This window comes from Strix uralensis, chromosome 20 (assembly GCF_047716275.1).
Source record: "Strix uralensis isolate ZFMK-TIS-50842 chromosome 20, bStrUra1, whole genome shotgun sequence".
Taxonomy (NCBI): Eukaryota; Metazoa; Chordata; class Aves; order Strigiformes; family Strigidae; genus Strix; species Strix uralensis.
In genome coordinates, this window is record NC_133991.1 from 13,370,016 (window position 1) to 13,390,704 (window position 20,689).

At 62.3% G+C, this 20,689-nt stretch overlaps 2 protein-coding genes across 2 annotated transcripts in view; both read right to left on the minus strand.

Moving 5' to 3' along the window:
• The window catches only part of CLUH (clustered mitochondria homolog), a 38,999-nt gene extending 38,277 nt beyond the window's left edge, over positions 1-722 (minus strand). The window contains exon 1 of the mRNA XM_074890164.1: positions 565-722. Coding sequence (XP_074746265.1) covers positions 565-673 — 109 coding nt within the window. The 5' untranslated portion in view covers positions 674-722. The remainder of the gene's footprint in view (positions 1-564) is intronic.
• A 946-nt stretch (positions 723-1,668) lies between these two features.
• CCDC92B (coiled-coil domain containing 92B) lies at positions 1,669-19,790 on the minus strand. Its single transcript, XM_074890279.1, has 4 exons — positions 19,660-19,790; positions 14,102-14,255; positions 9,749-9,796; positions 1,669-7,768 (listed from the first exon to the last, which is right to left on the minus strand). Exons 1-4 carry the CDS (start codon positions 19,702-19,704, stop codon positions 7,107-7,109), a joined length of 909 nt encoding a protein of 302 aa, XP_074746380.1. The 5' UTR covers positions 19,705-19,790; the 3' UTR covers positions 1,669-7,106.
• Between the last annotated feature and the right edge of the window lie 899 nt (positions 19,791-20,689).

Here is a 20,689-nt window from a genome sequence, read left to right on the forward strand (position 1 = left end):
GCCCCGGAGCGGCCGCTCCACCCCCCGCGGCCGCGCGGTGGTGCGGCCCGGTGAAGGTGACCTTCACCGGGGCTCGGGGCTCGCTGCTCCGCCGGGACGGGCCCGTCGCACGGCGCGGCCGGTCCCCCGCCGCTTCCTCCGGCTCGACCTCGCCGGCACTCGGAGCAGCGGCGGGAATCACGCGTCCCGGCCCCGCTGCGACCGACGCGGCCTCCAGCAGCCAGCGCCTCCCCGGGGACGCGGCGGCCCCGGCGGGGGCTGCGCGGAGCCTCCCTGAGCCGCGGAGCGGCCGCCGGGGCCCGGCACGGCTTCCCCGCGAGAAACGGGGGTCCCTGGGCCGGGGCGGGGGGGCGGTACACCGGGAGCCCGACCCCGCGGCGGGGCAGGCCCGGGTCCCCCCCGGAGCAGCCGAAGTTGTCAGACGCGCCCCGAGTCCCCGCCGCCTCCGCCGGCACCGGGAGAGGGGGCGACGGGCCCGCACCCCCCGCACCCCCCCGCGGCAGCCCCGCCGGGCCCGGCCCGCGCTCCCCGCCGCAAGGCCCCGACCCCGGCTCCCCCCCTTACCGGGGCGCTGCCGCGTCTCCGCCGGCCTCCTGCCGCGGGCGCCCGGCTCCTGCTGCTCGGCGGCCGGCGCGGCGGCCGGTACCGGCATCTCGTCCGCTTTAATGACCATGGGGCCGCGCCGCGCCCCGCGCCCGCCCGCCCGCCGCGAAGGACAGCGCCGCTCCGGCCCCACGTGGTGCCGCGGCCCCGCGCGCCGCTACGGCAGCCGGCACGGGCCCAACCTCCGCGCGCGGCCGCCGCCAACGCCTTAAAGGGGCCGCGCCGCCGCCTCGCCCTGCGCCGACCGACCCCCGCCCCCCCGCGGGACCGGGCGGCGTGGTGGGCGCCGTCGGGGGGGAGGAGGAGGAAGAGGAGGAAGAGGAAGAGGAGGGGGGGGGCGCGGCGCGGCGCGGCCCATGGAGGCCCCGCAGGCCGCGGTGAAGGTCACTGGCTGCGTGCGACCTTCCCACAGGCCACAAGGTCGCCGGGTGGGCGGGCCGGGTGCCCCCGGGGTGGGGGTGACGGGGGGGGGGGTCCCCTATCCCGCACGGCAGCGCCTGCTCCTGCTTGGGGTGTTCCCCAGGGCAGCTGCGGACAGAAACTTTGCAAAGCAGCCATTTTTCCCCAAGTTGGGGCCTTGGGGAGAGGAGGGGGGTGCAGGTGGAGGGATCACAGCCTGGTTTGGGTCAGAAGGGACCTTACAGCCCATCCAGTGCCACCCCCCACCCCGGGCAGGGACACCTCCCACTAGCCCAGGTTGCCCAAAGCCCCGTCCAACCTGGCCTTGAACCCTTCCAGGGAGGGGGCAGCCACAGCTTCTCTGGGCAACCTGTGCCAGGGCCTCACCCCCCGCACAGGGAAGAATTTCTGCCTTAGATCTCATCTAAATCTGCCCTCTGTCAGTTTAAAACCATCACCCCTCATCCTATCCCTATGCCTCTGATCCAGAGTCCCTCCCCCCTTTCCTGCACCCCCCTTAAGCCCTGGGAAGCCGCTCTAAGGTCTCCCCGGAGCTGTGGAGGGGCTCTGGGTGCTGAGGCTGGAGCCAGTCCTGGGGATGGAAGCAGAGACGCTCCTGGTTTGTGGCTGGAGGTGCCGGGTGTGGGGCAGGACAGTACAACCCTCTGCAGATTTCAATCTCTTTATTAAGAAAAAGGCATATGACAACAACTGCTGAAGTACAGCTCCATACTCTAGTCTCTGGGTATTAACACGTTTTGAAAAGCACTTGGTTAAAAAGCAAAGTCGACATTAACATCGTCCTGGCGAATAACGGTGTCATGTTGTAAAATGAACATTCAAATAAAGCAGAGCAGTGTCAAACCTTTGGCGCCTGTCCCACCACAATGGCTCTCCCCAGCACGAGGCACAGGCTTTTATTGTTCTCAGCTGAGCTTTGCAAACTCAGCCAAGGAGAATATTTTTGCTCCAACAAAACCACAGCTGCTCCGGGACCAAGGGAGCTGTACCCAGGGGTGCTTCCCCCCCAGTCCCTCTGCCAGGGCCACCACCGGGGTCCCAAGCACAGCTCTGGCCAGGCAGAGGTGATGTCCCCACCCAGGGAGGCCGGTCACACCCTCAGCAAGGACTGGGATGACAGCGACCTTCTGTGTGACCTTGAAGCACCCGCGCAAATGCAGATGGTGCTCGTCCCTGCAGGGCTGAGGGGCTGCGGCTCAGCACCTTACCCGCGTCCCCTGGGGCGAAGGGTCTGCTTTTTCAGACATACAGAGATTGGGCCAATAGTCTCATTCCTGCCATAATTGCGATGACAGGAAAGGGGATCTTATTTTGGAAGCCACAAGATCCATGAAATCTATTGGGAAGAGGCCGGAGGTGTCTTCAGACCTGGGGAGGAACGGGTGCCACTTGGCTCCATGCTGGGTGCACTTTCCACCCTCACACCAGCAGCTTCGCCACCCTGTTCCTGCCCGAAGGCGCGAGGGGAGGGAGGAAATGGAGGGATCTGAGATGGTGGCGGTACCGAGCGCGACGCTCTGCGTCCCCCTGCCCACGGGTGCCGGCCCTCCGCGTGGCCGCAGTGGGGAGCCGGGACGGCAGCGTGGCGGCAGGGCCAGCCCTGAGGCAGTGCTGGCAGAGAGGAGACAGAGGCAGAAACCCAGACTGGGGAGCAAAGGGCAGCTTCCACCAGCGAGGAGATGTGCCACTTTTATCTTTGCGCTTTTACAGGCCGCGTCGTCTGGCGGGATCCTCCACGGCTGCCGTGCTCATCGGTCCCAGGTTTCTCCGGCTCGCCCGGCCTGGCACAGCGGCATCGCTGATCTTATCCACAGCGTGAGGCAACCGACGGACAGGAGGGAGTTTTCTCTCCCCTCCTATTGCATTCCCCGTAGGACTTGGCAGCCAGGCACTGACAGTGCAAGAGGGTGACAAGAACAGGCGTGCACTGAGGCGGCTGGGGCGGGACTGCAGCGAGACTGGCTCATCGGGGCTGCTGGGAAGCCAGGGCTGGTGTTCCCGGCGAAGGGCAGGACACCACGGCTTCACGGGGCCGGCAGCAGCCAGCTCACAAAGCCACACACGAGGACCCCGAAATGTTCACCTCGGTCCCAAAAACGACAGCCTGTTGACGTGCTGCTGGTTTACCCTCCCGGCAGGGAGAGCGAGCCGGGCAGCGCTGCTGCTCCTCTGCCTCCTCGGAGCTGATTTTGGGGAATTTGTGCGTGGAGACATGCTGTGCAGAGCAGAGCAATCCCTGACCGCCGCTGGCTCCGAGGGAGAGCACCCCTCAGCCCCTCTGCCCCTTAACCCTGTGTCCAGTGAGGCGGTTTGCAGAAAGCCTTGGGCTCTGCCTCAGCCAAAGCTTCCCCAAGGCAGCAGGATCAGGCCCTGCCGCAGACAGGTCTCTGCTCGGTGCCGGGCAGCAGCGGGCAAGACCGTGCAGCCTCCTGAGGGGGCTTTCGGCCCTCGCAATGGGGACGGGAAGGATGCAGCCAGGAGTGCTTAGATTAGCCCCAGCAAACACATTCAGAAAATATGGCTTTTTAATCAACAGGGTCAACTTCCCGACCAGTCTGCCCAGGGTTAAAATAAGCCCAGGGGAGTGTGCCCCGGGTTGCCAGGACAGGCTCTGCCACCTGGCTCGGCCACGGGCACATCTCCTCGTCGCCTCCCGCCCGCCACTCACCCCGTGCCCGCTGCAAGGTTGCACAATGTCAGACATCGCTTTCTCAGAGAGCGTCAGGAAAAATAACAAGGAAAAGAGAGATCAGCAAACCCAACACATCAAATCCACGAGCCTCTGTCGAGCTGCGGAGCGGAAGGGGGATGCCGAGGAGAGGTGCCCGGATGCAGAAAGCTCTCGGCATGTAAGATGTTGTTTAACAAGCGAGCTGTGCGCCCGTTCCCATCGGATCGTTCAGCTTCACGAGGCGGCGCTGAACCCCGCCTGCTCCCCACAGAGCACGGGGGTGCTGGCGGCTGCGCCCCTCGCGCTGCGCAGTGGGGGGATGGCGCGGGGCGAAGCTGGCTGCACCCCTTGTGCTCCCGGGGAGCCCCGCAGCTCAACTAAACGCACCCCCAGATCCCCGGGACACCTCACGGGCTGAGGGCTAGCTTAGTCCGAGACCAAGGGGGTCTGCACGAGCCCCCCGCCCAGGGAGAGGAGGGCAGGCACTGCCCAGGCTCCCGCTGCCCCCCGGGGCTGGCTCTGGCTAACGGCAGCCTGCTCATTAAAAAAGAGGAACGCTGTCTTTTTGTTCTTTTTTTTTGATCATTTTGATCTCTTTGATCATTTTATACAAATACAAAGATTAAAATAATTTATCTCAACATCATTTCTATTACAATCATACAGTGTTTTCCCTTCAAAACAAGTGCATCTATGTATATATATATAAGTGTATATATAGTATCTCTAGAGCTTCCCTCCCTCCCAAGAAAAGCAGCAGTGACTGAAGCAGGTACAGCACGCAGGAGCTGATCCTTCCCGCTCTGAGGTGAGGGTGCCAGGGAAAAGCACAGGGCTCACCCCGACAGCTCCTCTCCAAGCACATTACGCTGGCACAAAGGGGGGGAACTGGGGTGCTCCCTCTCCATCCCTTTGGGAGACAACCCCCCCTCGCCTGCATGTCCAAGGGCTGCGGGGCTCAGGGCCTGCCCAGCCGCCCGCGAGCACCGGGGAGCACCGGGAGGGGGGAGAAGCAATGGGGGGACTGGAAATGAGACCAACTCCTTGAGCAAGCTGCTAATTAGTGGTGAAGAGGAAAGGATCCTGCAGCTCAGACAGGGTTGCTTCATTTACATACTAGGCACTAAAAATGATGATTGCTGGGAAGGTATTTACACAGAAGAAGGATCATACCTCTCCCTCCCCTTTTCAACGCTCAGGTCAGTCATCAACACCATGATTTTATCAAGGATTTTATAACAAAAACACAACATACTCTATCAGGATTGTCTAGGAAGGAAAGGGGAAAGCAGCTGTGCACACCACAGCGAAGGGAACAGCCAAACGGTGCGGGGACACCTATGGCCCTCCTGCACCTTACAAGAGAACAGGGACAAATCCTCGGCGGAACCTCTCCGAACCTGAGAGAAACGGCAACTTCCGAAGGCCCAGCAGCCCCGGGGAGCAGGCGGCCGCGAGTGCAAGGCAGCACAAATGGCCCCTGGCTGCCCCCCTCTGCCTCGGGGGCGGGTGGGTGGCAGCAGGGCCCCCCCAGCACCCCCTGCTCACCCCCGGGCTGGGGCATGGCAGAGCCTGGCTTAAATCCCTCTGCAATGGGGAACGGGTGGGACGCATCCCATCACCCAGAGCCGGGCTCGGGGCTTTTCTCCCTTGTGCAACTGCACCCAGGTGGTCACCCCCCCGCTGCCCCCGCACCCCCGCCTGCCTGGGGAAGGCACTTTGGGCAGGGGATCTCTGCACCCAGGGCATGTGGGTGCCCTGCCCGGGCTCTCTGCAGCCTTCCATGGGGGGTGACAGGGTGGGCAGGTGGGAGCTGGGGGGGGCTCTGCCGGGCTCCGCACCCCCGAGGCAGCGGCTTTGGACACGTCAGGGGCTGCCAAAATTTCCTGCTCGAGCTTTGCCTTTGCCCCCGGGAGCTGCACACCCCTGCAGGGCTTCAGCCGGGGCAACCACTGGCTGGGCCCAGCTGGGGGGGGCCTGCCCAGGCGTGGCTTTGCTGGGCTACTTCCCAAAGTCACGGGTGTGTTAGGGACCACAGCGGGGGGTGGGGGGGCCCAGCCCTCGAGGGAGCCCTGGGGGAGCAGGAGGGGTCTCACCCTCCAAAGCCTGACTATTCACATCACAGCCAAAGAAAAGGTACAAAAGCTGCTAATATCTGTCCTGCTAGTGCAGCTCGTATGCTTCAGGGATGGATTTTACCACAGAGCTGGCCTAGGGACTGCTGCGGAGAACCTCGTAAAAGCATTTTAATATAGTATATAAATATTGAACTACAAAAATAGACACCTCTGACTGCATGGGCGCGCTGCGGGTGAGCTCGGGCAGGCTAAGCCCGACTGGTCTACGAGGGCGACGTTTTTGAAGATGTTTCAAACTGAATTGGAAGGAAATGGGGTCCGATGGCTGCGGCGTCCTCCTGCCCATGCAGCCGGGCCAGCCAGGGCTGGCAGCCAAAGCGCCGGGGCGAAACCTGCCCCTCGGTATTGCCTGGAGCAACACGGGTCCCGCTGGTGCCTGAGCAGCGAGACCTTCATCCTGCCCAGCCGCCGGAGCCCTCCTCTCCTCGGAGGCGGTGGGGGAGGACCGAAGGGCTGCGACAAACCCAGACCTGGCAACCGATGCGACTGAGACCCGAAATGCTGGTGCCGAGACGAGACCGGCTCGGCGCAGGGGGTGAATGGCAGCCCGGCTCCAGCAGCGTGTGGAGCAAGGCTGCGGCGGGCGAGGGGCTGCAGGGGTGTCCGGGAGAGCCTCGGCCAAGTCCTGCGTGTAGACGGAACACGGGGAAATCCGTGTTAGAGGCGGCCGAGCCGCTGCGCCGGGGAGCGAGGGCCTGGGAGCTGGCTGGCATGGCAGCACCGTCCCCTCTCTGGCACCCACGGGACCGACTGTCCCTCAGCTGACGGCGTCCCCGAGGACCTTCCTGGTGATGTCTGGGGCTCTCCCCAGCCCGGCCGTGGCTTGGCGGTGCCCAAGGCTGAGCTCGTCCCCAGCCCTGTGCTGCACAGCCCGCTGCTCGCTGCGGCACCCCCACCTCCCAGCACCCCCGGCCGGGGAAAACACACCCAGTGCGGCAGCAGCAGGAAGACCTTCTCGTTGCAAGAATGCTTTCTTATTTTTCCTTTCTCTCTTTCGTTCTTTCCTTGGAAGCTCTGGACAGGCACTCAGCCCCCTCTGCAGCCCCGCTGCTGGGTTGCCCGCCTGCCCCGCAGCGCTGCTGGTGGCACCCCCCAGCTCAGACCCTTGGGGCAAGGGGGACCCTCCTCGGCTGCCTGTAGGCAGGAGGTGCGAGCAGGGCATTGCCTTCCGCTGCCCCTTCCCCTCCGAGGGGACGGGGGGAAGCAACCTCGGCCAGCGCCCACCCCGGTGCCGCCGGGCTCAGGACTTCCCGGACACGCCGCCCGCTCACCGCCTACTCCCGGGGGGCACCGCGGGGGCCAGACCCCTGCTTCTTGCTGGCCTCACCCTTGGCCGACCTGGCCCTGGCCACTGGCTCCTGCGCCGGCTGCCGGGGAGGCCTCTGTGCCCGTGGGGCCGTGGTGGCACCGGCCATGCCATGGGCCGGCGCGGGGGGCTCCGTCGGCGGGCGCTGCAGGGCATGCGGCCGCGCCGTGTAGAGGAAAAGAGCCGGGTCGGGCATGGCGTCGTGCTCCTCCTGCGCGGGGTCCCTGGGGTGGGCCCCATCCCCGGGCAGGCGTCGAGCGTGCGCCCTGTGCCCGCGGCGCCGGGGCCTGCCCTCGGGCGGGGGGACGGCGGGGGGCTGCTCAGGGGGCAGCCGCTTGCCCGCCCCGGGGCCCGGCAGCCGCTGGGCCGTGGCGTGCAGCTGCAGGGAGAGGTAAGCGGCCGCCTCCGTCTGCTTCTGCAGCTCGGTGTCGAGGATGGTGACGCGGTGGCTCCGCCGCTTCAGCTCCTCCAGGAACCGGCGCTCCTTGGTGCGGAGGCTGGACCGCAGCGCGGCCACCAGCGTCTCCTTGTGCTGCAGCTCCTTGCGCAGCTCCAGGTTGTCCTTCTCCTTCTCCTGCAGTTGGGCCTCCATCGCCCGGCACTTCTCCTCCAGCTCCTGGTCCAGGACATCTGCGGGGCCAAGGCACAGAAGGGGGTCAGGGGAGTCAGTGGGGGCTCAGCCCGGCACGGTGGCCTCAGCCCACGGCTCCCGGCAGGTCCCCGCACGCTCCCAACGTGGCTCTGAGGGCACATGGACACATGGCCAGTGTGTCCCAGCAGCGCCATCGAGGCTGTACGGGTGCTTTTTGGAGCCGGGGATCCAAAACTCCCCTTTCCCGACGCGCCGCAGGCTGGGGAACCCCGTCAGCCCTGAGCAGCGGTGCTGCGGGCACGCTGCGGCGGGGAACACCCGGACGCGGGGGGGGTGGAAGCAAAGGCAGCTTCAGCGGAGGACGCCGTTGCCATGGAACCTGCCACCTCTGCCTCGCTGCAGCCTCGTGCTGCAGTCTTAGAATTTTCCTAGGTAACTCGTTTTTCACCCTGAAAGTGACTCTGAGGGTGCGCAGAGGGCACATATGGGCTGCGAGAGCAAAGGAAACGCACTCTGTGTCCCCTGGGGCAGGGGCTGGGGGTGGGCAGTGGCTCAAAATGCTCTTGTCCTTGACCAAAACACGTTGTCATCTCCAAAAGGGCAGGCGTGCTGCTGGCGCGGGGCTCTCCGGGGCCCCGGGGACGTGGCCCAGGCACACACTGCAGCTGCTGCACCCCGTGACCAGCTGCATTCCCCACGCTCAGCCCTGGGAGGTGTTTGGGGGACGGGGGGACCGCCTGGGGAGGGGACACGTCCCGCTGGGGGGGTGCGAGGCGGCAGCTGGAGCCGCTGGCACGGGGGATTCGCACCCTGCGGTGACGGGGCCGAGCGCCGTGGGCAGCGGGAGGGCCGGGGTGTGCCGTGAGCCCAATGCGGGGGCACGGGGGGGCCGGGCTGTGCTGGCACACCCCCCCTGCCCTCGGCAGCCCCGGCCGCACACTCCTGCCCCAGCCCTTGGTGGGGTGCAGGGAGGGGAGCGGACGCTCCCCGGGCACCCGCCGGCGCTCAGCCCTGCCTGCCCGGGCCTGCTCCCGCTGCCTGCAATAATCTGCTTTTTACGATACAATTTGCAACCGCTTTACAGCCTCAGCTCCTGAGTGTCTTCTGCAGAGGAAAAATGCTTTCTAATGAGATCTTAAGGGAGGCAGCCGCACGCAGTAATTATTACATGAGTGGCATTCGAAGAGCAATCATCTGATGGCATCTTAAATTAGGTGGTTGCCCCATAAACGTGGCAGATGTGATCCTACTCTCTAAACTGTTAAAAGGCTGAAGGACGGGCAGAGGCCTGTGGGTGGGACTCGCTGCGCATGACGGCGTGTGACGCACCGGTGGCACCTGGCGGGCTGGATGCCAGCCCCCACCCCTAGCAGAGAGCCCACCCGCATGGGGAAGGGACCCTGGGGCTCGGTGAGGGGAAACAGGGGTCTGCTGGGTGCTGGGATGGACTGAGAGACCAGGTGCCAGACCCCCAAATCCCTCCGGAGCCAGCCCTGGTGCTGGGGACGAAGCGCAGGTGGGGGCTCGGCGCCAGGGACCATTTTGGCTTCATCCGTGGGATGGAGGAGGAAGAGGAGCCGAGCTGCTGACAGAGCATCCTCGCTGGGCACCACTGCCTGCCCCTGCCCACCCCGGCTGCTGCTGGGGCCGGGGACGCGTCACTTGGAGCCGTGCGGTGGCATTTGCTGGCCCGCGGCAGCAGCGTGGCCAGGGTGGTCTCAGCCTGCAGCACCCAGAGCAGAGGCAGGATGGAACCCAAAGGGACACCCCGGGGACACCCACACACACCACGTCCCCAACGGGCTGTGGACGGAGCCCACCCAGGGGTGCTGACTTTCACAGGCAAAACTTTCCTGAGTGGCCGCCCCTGCCCTCAGCCCGACTGTCCCCTGCAGACAAGGTCCATGTCCCCACCCTGGGTGGCCCCAATGGGCCCCTTCTGGCCACAGGCTCTTGGGGTGGCCCCCCCACACCCACACATGCTCCCCCTTATCTTGTGCACAAACCTGAGCTCTTACCTTGCTGGCGGGCTTCCAGCTCTTTTATTTCCAGGTCGTGGGTGAGCTCTGGAAGAGAAATCAAACAGGACTGAGAAGGAGCATCCCACCCATCCCACGTGCTTCCCGTGTCCCCCCCGCTCCCCGCCAGGGCACTGGCCATCACTGCGGCGTGGCCGTCTTGGAGCACCAGCCACAGACTGAGCCAAAAATACAACGATTCTGGCAATTTCTACATTATTAAGCAGCCTCGGGTCTGGCATCTGCCACAGGTGCTGCCCCACGGCGGAGGGGCAGCCTCCATTTCTCTGGCAAAGCCTTTTCTTTTTCTCAGAGAGTTGCTGAACCATTTTTGGTGCTTTAAATCCGTACAAAGAGCAGAGCAATGGGCTGAAAATAGGCCAAAGTGTAAGCTGCCACCCAAAGTATTTCATCATTTACTGCTTCCAGGCCGATCTCTGCCTCTGCACGTGGCTCAAGCGGGACGGCCCTGGCCCCGCACGATGTGCCTGCAGGAGAACGCTGCCCGGCTCCGGGGGCAACGTGTAGCTCCAGAATCTCAGCGGCAACGGGTGCAGGGATCTCCCTGGGGGGCCAGAGCTGCTGGTTTTGGGATGTGGCTCCTTGGGGCCGTGGGGTACAGATGTGCCACTGCGGGACACGGGCTGCGACTGTCCCCTCTCCTGGAGGGGGTGGCAGTGCTGCGGGGCCGGGAGCCGGGGGCAGGGGATGTAGTGTACTAGTAGCCATGGTTAATGATTAACATGGTCAAGAGCGATAAGAAATTCATAAAGAATAGGGTTTGATCTCCAAACCCTAGAAAATAGGTAGAACGTCCTGGACCATCAAGAGAACATCTGGGATTGTGCTGAGGATGAGTGATTTGACAACCTGGCACAGTGACTGTTCGATTTCTTGGCAACAAAACTCATTTTTGAGTGTCCTAAAGTGAGCTACTTGCATTATACTACTAAAAAACACCCACAGGTCCAAGAGACCCCTGCCCAGGTTAAGACCCTTCCCCTGAGCGTGTGTAGTAGTATAAGCCTTATGCAAGCTGAATTATAATTGTATGTTAATCACTAACCAATCAGTATCTAATAGGTGTGTTTGGAAAAGCACTAACCTCTGATTTTTGTGTATAAAAGGAGCGTGAAAACCTGCTGTTGGGGTTCTTGATTGGTGGAAAAGTCCCCCGAGCACCCAGGCCTGAATAAATACAGGAACTCTGGTGAGTGTGTTAGGATGGGTTATTGCACACCAGGCACCCAGCCGCTTCTCGGACAACACAGGCAGCTGCAGGCAGCGCTGCCCTGTGCCCATGCTGCACCCCCAGCCCCGACACGCTGCCTGCTCCCTGCCTGCTCCCTGCCTGCACTCTGCCTAGCCCTGCGCTACAAAACCAGCTCACAAAAGGCAGCGAGGGAGGGAGCTCGGGGACTCGCTGGAGTTCACTTTACCCTGCACACTCTCACAGACAATCTCTTTTGAATTAATTATCAGCCCACCAAGCCACCAGCAGCTCTGAGAGGAGGAGAGGAGGGGCAGCAGCAGCGTTCAGTTGTTTTGGGGCTTTTTCTTCCCTGAAAGTGAGTTCAAATGGTTAATCTTTGCCCTACATTTTTCTTTTAATCTGCTTTCCTGCTGACTCTAATCCTCATCACTGCCATCCTTCTGAAACGAAATGCTTGGCTCAGCCTGCTCTGCCCGTCTGTCTTGGGAAACAAATCTGTAGTGAGAAGGCAGAAGTAACTGAGAACGTAATGCAGTTTCTGGAAAGCTTTCAGTGCTCCCGACTGCCCCACTGGAAATCAATGGCAACGTGGTATTCTGCTGAAGCTAAAATAATAGGTTTGGAGTCTCGGATATATTTGAAATGAGAACTAAAGCAGTTGCCCATTTCCAAAGGGGACATCGCCGTGCTGAGCAAGCGCAGGGCTCGGGGACGATGTACACCCGGGGTGCCAGCTTCTGTGCTGGAGCCATGGGGGCTGGTGGGAACCTGCCCCAGCACCGTCCCCATGACCCCCGAGGGGCAAATCCAGGGGTCACCACCCCACGGGGCTCCCCGAGGCCCCAGGCCCGAGCGGGAGGTGGGATACAGAAGTGCTGGTGCCCCAGCATGTGAGGGTGCGGAGGGCCCGTCGGCGCAGCCCATCTGGGCAGCTTTGCTGTCCATCACCTGCGGGGATCCCCCCAAACCCCGCTCTGCTCCCGGCACCAGCCGGCGCTGACACCACCCATCAGGCTAATTACGGCCACAAGGCTTGAGCTCATCTTCCAGTAAAAGGAGAAGAAGAAGAGTTAGAGGAATCTATTGCTATTTCTGCTGCGTTCATACCTTGCAAATAAAATGGGAGTGGGAGGGAAGCCAACTCTCCTCTGTAACGCGAGGCTCGTTCCAATAAAGGGAGCGGGTGGTTCTGGACCATGTTACCTTCCTGTAAAGCCTCCGACTGGGAACACTGGGCTGACTGGGAATGCTGGGCTGTGGGGGTTTCCTGGGGCCGGCTCTGCCCTGGCCCTGCAGCCGCCCCCTCCTCTTGCGAGGCTGTGGGGTGCTGGGGACTCGCAGGGGCTGAGCACACGGGGGCTCCGTCCCGCTTCCAGCTCTTGGTGGCCAAAGCTGCCGGGATGTCAGTTGCAGCCAGCGGGAGCTGCCATGGGGCCACAGGCACCAAACCTGGGGATTTATTTATTTACTGGTCCCTTCTGAACATGGCTGTTGTGCTGTGGGACCCAGCCCGGATCCAGAGGTGCTGGCTTGCTGCGGGCCTCCCCCCCGAGGAGCTCAGCTGGCTTGGCTCCCCCTCGGAGCAGACGCTCCCTCCATCGGCATCGGCGAGGGCTCCGGCACCCGGCAAGTGCCGCCGCTGCCGTGAACGGAGCCTCTCGGGGCTGAGTGGGCGGCAGCCGGGAAGCAGAGCTCTGCGGAAGGGGGGGGCATCGCCAGCGGGGACACCTCGGGGAGACGTAAGCGGGGACGGCACAAAGGTTTAAGGCCTGAGCCAGCAGCTCCAGGGCAGGCAGTGCAGCTCCGTGGGGCCACAGCGGGGGAAGCGCTGACTTACCGACTCCCCTGGTGCAAACAGCCCCCGCAGACCATCGGCAAAGTCACCTTGACACCCTTTGCCCCCACCGCTCCCTGCGATGCAGCATCACACACCTCGCGGGTGAGGATGCAACTCCTGCGGTCAGACAGTGCTATCGCTCGCCCACACCGGGAAGGAGATGGCTAATAGCCAACTGTGCGATGGGCTCATTCCTGCCCCTGGGGACTCCGAACACCCCGGCCCCATTTAGGCACGAGAACTCCGCTGTCTCGCCTGTCTGCAGAGGCCGTAAAACAACGAAACAGAACAGCAAAAGCTTGGAAAGGATGGGGAAAACCGGACAATGTTATCGACGCAGACATGTCTTTGTTTCCCACGAATCAGGGAGGACGAGAGGCTGGAAGACAAGGAGTGATTAGCTACGGCTGAATTATTGATGAGGGAGACGGCACAAGTTGGAATGAGTTTCGGTGGCGGGCAGGAGGCCGGGGAGCCACCGCTCTTGCTGAAGGGGAGGGCGACATCGCCGCAGCGGGGCTGTGAGTAGGGGGCTGGCAGCCATAAAAGAGTAACAAAATATAAATGAGAAAATCACATTTCCTCCTGTTCTGAAAGTGGCCGTGGCATGATCTCGTACGTCCCAGTTACAGACGGCGTTCAACCCTCTTCTTTCCCCTTGTCTACTGGTACCTGGGAGACATGATGAACTACTTTTACATTTTCATCACCAAAATACCTTTGTGGGCATGGAGCAGGGGAGGAAAAGGCAGGACCATCTTGCTGGCTAATGCTGGGTTTTGCCCTTTCCTTACACCAGTGAACCCCTCAGGGGAGCCAAACAACTGCAGGGAGCAGGAACACGCAGCCGGGGAGCGCGCAGAGCTACTGGGGCTAATCCTCGTTCAGAAGTGTGCCCTGAGCACAGCGTGAAAGCAAAGGGAGAGGGTTTTAATGATGGATTATCAACACAGCCTCCTGTCTTACCACCCGCCCGGCCAGCTGATGCCCAGAATGAAAATTGCTCTGGTTCTCCAGTGTTGCAGCTGGAGGAAGCTGCTGGCACCCGCTGGCAGAGGAGCGATCTCAGAGGGTTTGACCCGCCAGATTTGGTGGCCACGTGGTGTGGTCTGGGAGGGGCTGGTGGCACCCGGGACAGGGGTGCAGGCTGAAGGGGATATGGATCCCCTGATCCCCCACCCAGCAGGATCCCCCGCGGCTGGGCGCTCGCCTCCTCCGCGTCCTGCCGAGAGACCATCCCCGGGCCCCGGGGTGCCGGCGAGGAGCTTTCCTGCCCGGCATGCTCCCATGCCCCAACTCTCACCTGAGCAGTGCTTCTGCAGGCGGAGGATCTCCAGGTGCAGGTCATGGAGGAGCTCCATCTGCTCCTTCTTCAGGAAAGCGATGTGCCGCTGCACGCTCTGGATCTGGTGCTCCAGGGACACGGTCTCCATCGCAACCAAATTCACCGTCCAGGCCTGCGGGGAGCGGAGACGGCTCGTGATCAGACACGCAGCAGCGCTCGCGAGCCCTGTCCCCGGAGCCCTCACGAGGGGCAGAGCCCGCCGGGTGCAAGGGGGCTGACTGCTCTCCTCTAGCCCTTCCGTGGGGACGTGGCTGTGGGCGAAGCAGCTCTGCTGGGCAGACCCCTGGGGAACGGCCCCTGAGCCACCCCCCCACCCCGCCACTGCCGTCCGGCCCGTGCTGGGGCTGGGCGGCTCAGAGGCTGCGTGAGCAGAAAACGCTGCCGCACGGACCCTGGCATCGGAACAGCTCGTTTCTATTTTGAATTTGGCCCTAGGAAATGTTTTGTCACCGAGCAGGATTGCATCTGGGACAGGATTGCTCCCCGCAGTCCCCAGGTGGGAGTTGCACCAGCGACGATTTTGGCTCTCACTTGACAAGCCGCATATTACGAAGCGGTAACTGCAGGGAGAGATCTAACACATGAAGAATACAACATGCTCCATCTAACCCCATCAGTGCTACGTGGCAAGGAGACTCATATTGTCTTCCAGAAGAAGAAACGTCTTCCCTGGTAATTCACCCAACAGACAAGAGCTGCCGTCAGTCCTGCGCCGGGCAGCTCGGCCGCGCTGGGGTCCATCACCACGTGTTAATTAACGGCTTCAGCGAAGCAGCAGCATGAGCTGCCTACCTGTGCCGCTGCACCACGGAGATAAAAATAAACCCCTGAAAGAGCCCTTAATCCTGGGAAATACCATTCCATGAGGATGTGGGATCTGTCCTTACTCCCCGCGCCCAGCCCAGGACGGGGGGAAGCTGCAGCAAACGGAGGGGCAGTGTCACAGCGTGCGGTCCTGCCCCGGGGATGCTGCTCCGTTCCCTCCTTCGCCCCTGTCTGACCTCAGTTTTCTTCCTATAGAAACTTCAGAACTGAGCGAGCGCTTTGGCTCGTGTTTACGGCACGCCCAGCTCGGTATGTAGGACACTTGCAGATAATTCCCGCGACCAAACCCGAATCAAACCGCGTTGAAGCTCGATTCCACAGTAAGTGATCTTGGCAGTGCCACCAGTTCAGAGCTTTGCTCTTGCCAAAGCCTCTCCAGAGTCGTGAAATCCTTAAAGTCAGGTATCCACTCTCCTACTATTTCATGAAAGGGGGGGTTGCAGCGAGACTCCAGAACGAAGGGGATCAGCGGCTGCCCTGGCCCCCCGCCCCGGGTACAGCCCCCCTGCAAGGGGCTGGTGCCTGGCTCCCACAGGGGGTTTCTCGGCTGCGATGCCCCCGAGGTGGCCAGTGCTGAGGGTTTTGGGGAGCTCCAGCGCTGCCGCCCCTCTCCTGCAGCCGGTGTGGGGTGTGCTGGGAGGGGGCGGGGGGGGTACCCCAACTTGTGATGCTGGTGCTGCGCAGGCGGGGTGGTCAGAGGCAGCCGCAGCACCTAACTGGCACGTAAATAAGTAGAAATGATAGAAATTGTGTTCTCCTGCGGCTGCTCCTGCTTGAGGGGGTCAGACTGAGCTGGGGGGGGGCTGGGGGCTGGCCTGGCTGTCCCATGCAGAGGGCTGGCTTGGGGCTTCCATGGCAGGGTCTGCAGCCTGGGGGGTGTCTGCCCGTGGGGGCTCCACAAAAAGCCTGAAATAAGAATATTGGGTGATGGGAACTGGCTTTGGCAAATACGGTGGATTGTCAGTGGGGTTTTTTCATGTCCCAGGGAGACATTTCTGGAGGCAAAATAATGAAATTTTGAGTTTTAGGATGGCTCTGCTCTTCAGGGAGAGAAATGCTCCAATCACACCGTGAATGTGATGGGAAAGCAGGAAAAAGGCTGCCGCAGTGCATAAAAGTAACAGATACAAAGGTCCTGCTTCTGATTTAAGGTGCTTACTGTGGGAGGTAGGATTTGTACCGGCTTAAAGCTTCCCTGTGGAACAGTGTCAGGTAAGTGAGAAGAGCCCTGGCCTGGCCTGGCTGAAGGCAGGGACAGCATGGGCACGTCCCGGAACCCCAGGGACCTGCAGCCCCTCAGGGACGGGCATTTTAAAATGGAACCAGGGTAAAAAAAGTAATCTTGCTCCAGACTTAACTTCCTAATCATTCCTGTTCCTCTGAGTGGCAGGACGATGATTTTTAAGGCTTGTAAGTCACACGGCCTCTCCTGACGGCACCGTAATGAGTAGACAAGAGAGTCAGCATCTGCCCTCTGCACGGCGAGCGCTGGCGGTGACGGGGGCTCGTTAAAGGTGTGCGGGGGGTGCGTGTCCCTGTGCCAGCGCAACACTTACAGAAGTTACCGGGCATCTGCTACGGGCCAGGAACACGCATCACACCGCGGCACATCCCCCCGTGCGCCGGGCTCTGGAGCGGCATCTGGATGGGACTTGTGGCACCTCATCTCGGGAAACATCAGAAAGTAGGTTGGACGGAGCCCGGGGGATATGTAGTGCTATTTTCAAGCACTTTGTTCTGTCTCGTTGCAATGCCTTTAGTAGAAATGGCTGCAGATTTTCCACTGAACTTTCCCTCCTTCTTAAGTAGGAAATTACCCTTTTTTACCAATGAAAATATCTTCCTTTAAAAATAAATAGTTTCCTTTAAGAATAAATAGTTGATAAATACCAAGCTGTAAAGAAAGTCAAAGAAAAAAAATTCTGGAATTGAGATCTGCTTGTTGTCTCTGATTTGGCAGATAAAAAGCCTGCATAATTTACCTGGGCATGGGGGGAAAAAAAGAGTCTGTTTCCAAAGCTGCAATGGGAAATCCTTAGCGGGTTAGGCTCAGCTTTGCCTCTCCAACGTGACTTTCACCGTTGCCCCTCAGAAACAGCTCCCAGCCCGTGGCAGGAACGGCAGAGGGGTCGTGTCTGGGGGGCAGCACCTCGCTGTGGAGGGGGGCAGGAGCAGGAGCTGCCGTCGCAGGCAGACGGGGACGTGGCCGGTAACGGTCGCGCCGCTGCCCGCAGGCAGCGATGGGGAGATCCCTCCCGTGCCTCTCGCAACCCCGTCACAGGTCAGGATGCCAGAGCTGGTAACGAAGCTTCAGCAGCAGCTGTGAGCAGCTCGAGCGTCTCCAACGTCGCCCCAAGGCAGCGGGGGAGCTCTCGCCTGGCCCAGGCTGTGCCCCCCGTTACCCCGGAGGGTTTCAGAACCAAACTCTCAACTCCATTGCTGCTGTGGCTGTTATTTTTCTTGTCCAGACTCGTTCTAACCCGCCAAAGCAGCCGGCGGTGGAAGCCTCCACAGTGACCATGTACTCTGCGGCTCTGAGGAGTGATGTGTGAGGTTACAGCTAGTGAAAGCAACGTCATTCACAATAAAAGCCAAGGTAAGTGATAGCCCTCTTTAGCTTGAAGGATGCTCTGCGCCCTCGTGCTTCCGACACTCGTTCACGTACGTGCTCACAGCGCTGGAAAGGAGGCAGCAATCAGCCGAACAGAGGGTTTTGACCCCGTTTGAAGGTGACGCCTATGGCCTGAGCTGGCCCCTTCCCCCAGCAGCGTGTGGCTGAGTGGTTCTCTCCAGCTTTGGAGCACCCACGGGGCTCTGCTCCATCACCGAGAGCTTTCCAGGAACACATTTTCCTGCCTGACCACCCAGGATTTTGAGCACAGGATCACAGGAGCTGCAGGACAGCTCCCAGCGGGGCACTCGCGACCAGATCTTCAGCTTTAAAAGTGCACTTCTAATACCTCAACCCTCAACTGTGGACTCACCCAGAGAGGCTGCGAAAGCGGAGCTGGCAAAGCGCCCGAGAAGTCAGAGGAGGTTCCCGGGGTGCTGAGCACAAGCAGCTCCCGGGAGACCATGTGAGTGCGACCCACGAACACGAACGTGGGGGGATATTCACCAGGAACAGGCAAGCACGCTCCTGGGCGGGCCTTGGGGAGCTGCTCCCCGCAGGGTTCCCTGCTCTGCTCAGCCACCCTGGCCCTTAGCAGAGCTCCCCGTGCCTGATGCAGCACCAGCATGGGGTGCAGCAACGTGGGGCTCAGCCCCCTGCAATTCCCCACGCTGGGCAGTCGTGGGCACGGTCTCGACTGCTGAGCCTCCCTGCGGGCCTGCCCCTGCCTCCAAAACACAGGTTTTTGCCCTCACTCCTTATATTTCACCATGTGACTACAGGACAAGGCACGTTGGGGGTCCTGACCCGAGCGGGGTGTTTCAAAGCGCCATCGGAGACCTCAGTGAGATTCACAATTTCATCCCAATTTATCAGAACTCTCATTTCACTAAACGACTGAAGCAGCCTCTTGAAGTAGCTACAATGACCAATTTAGTTGTGAGTCTACTCAGAGCTGGTCTCCTTTGCACAGACAGATTGTTTGAGAATTTGCTTCCAGGGCAAAACTACACTGAAGTCCGTTTAACGCCAATCAGAATCCCAAGACTTTGACCCAGGAAACCCCCTCAGCTCCAGATGATGCGTCTGAGAGGCAGACACGGCACTGCATGTACACACCCCCCCCCAAACACCGTCACACCCAGACCCAGCCCTTATCCGCAAAATCCTTTTTCCCCATAAATGGTGAATTCACGAGGAGTCGGAGGGCACAAACGAGGTTTGCAGGAACAGGTCGATAATTCACCCTGCGGTGGCTGCCAGCAACCCCCTCTCCATCGCGTTAAAACACACGCAGGAACAAACACCGATACAACTAGAAATCTGTTCTGCTTAGTATTTACCATCGCAGAGAATAAGAACCCAAACTTTGCAGCAAGGCCACGAAGCAAGTACAGCCTTAAATGCAGGAAAAGAAGGCAGCAGGAAGCCAAGAATCTGGCGGAAGGTCACAGAGGAAGAGGCGATGCCAGGAATAGAAACTAGAGGTGAAATCCCGGCCTTGGGGAAGGCAGCGGGGAACCTGCCCTGGCCTCGCCCGCGGCCCAACGACCCTCGGAGCCCCGTCTGCTGCCCGGTACCTGCCAACCTCTGCTGAAGGGTGACACTGACACAAACGCTGATCACCAATTCCCGTGTTTTCTCCCCATTCTCCGTACACCACGGCCCGACCAACAGCCGGGGCTGAGGCTCCTCGCTCGCGGCTGATGGTGAAGGCGAGGCCGAGCTTCCCCCGGAGCGGGGGGGACCCCGAAGGAGCAGGATCTGGCCCAGCCCCAACGCTCCGCATCAATCGGCCTCTTCACTGGGCGACCCCCGCGGTGCCGCCCCGCGCTTGGGGGGTCTGGGGGCTGCGCTCTCCGCCCCCCCCCGGGTCCGACCTGCGGACACTTCACCCCGCAGCTGCCGGCGCCGCCGCCGGGTGGTTCCTCACGGGCTGCAGCAACTTCTAGAAGAGGCGCCGGGGGGGCCGTAGGCAACTTCTGGAGGGACCCCCCCACCCTTCCCTGCAGGGAGAGACCCTCCCCGGGCTGCCCCCCCCCCCCCCCCCGCCTTCCCCCGCCGAGCCCCGGGCCCTTACCTGGGGGGAGCGGCGGGGCCCCGCGGGCCGCTCGCTGGGTGTCATGGAGGGGGGGGCGCGGCGGGGCCGGGGCCGGGGCCGGGGTCCCCGCGCTGCCCGCGCTGCCTGCGGCGGCCCCGCCTCGCCCGGCCCGGCCCGGCCCCGCCGTAAACAGGCGGCAACGTGACCGGAACTGGGGAGCTCCGCGGGGCGGGGGGGCGGGGAGCCGCCACGGGGGGGGGCGGTGGCGGCGGGGCCGCGGGGACCGGCCTCAGCGCCGGGGACATCCCACCCCCTTGTATTGGGGCCGGGGCTCCGCTGCCCGAACCCCCCCCAGGCCCCAGAGCCCCCCCCAGACCGGGGCGCCGCTCCCGTCCCCCCCCCCTGCCGCTGTCCGCGGTGCTGAAGCCGCAACCGGAGCTGCCTCCTCCGGCTCGGCCCCGGGGGGGGGCAGCGGGCAGAGAGCGGGCCCGAAAACCGGGATCGGGCGGGGATCTGGGGGTGTGCTGGGGGCTTGGGGGGCTGCTGGGGGCTTGGGGGGCTGCTGGGGAGCTGCCGGGGACCAGCAGCGTTCGTGTCCCCCGCGGGGTTTTTACCACGGACGCGGCTCCCGGGGGGATGCGGGGGCAGATGGGGGGGGGGAGGTACCCGCCTCCGCCAGGCAGCCGGTGGGCAGAGCCGGTCCCAGAAGAGCTCCCGGAGGCTGTGGTCGGGGAGGGGGTGAGAGCAGGTTGTTTACTCATGCGGTTACTAATTCTTCATGCCCTTGTGCCTGTGCTATCCAGCGCAGCTGCGGCTCCAAAGATGACTAAATCCGCTGCGCCGCTGTCGCGGCGGGGGAAGCTCGGAGGCAGCGGCCTGTTCCCCCCCGCGGCGAAGGCGCAGAGGAATGGAAGCGCCCCCCCGTCAGCTGACAGCCTGCTGATCCCCGAGCCCCCAGACCCAGGGCTGCTGCGGGGAGCTGCTCTGACGCTCGGCTGGGCTGCGCCGCCCTCCTCCCGCTAAGGCTGCTCTGTTCGGGGCCTATCTCTGGGCTGGGCTTCGGGGCTCT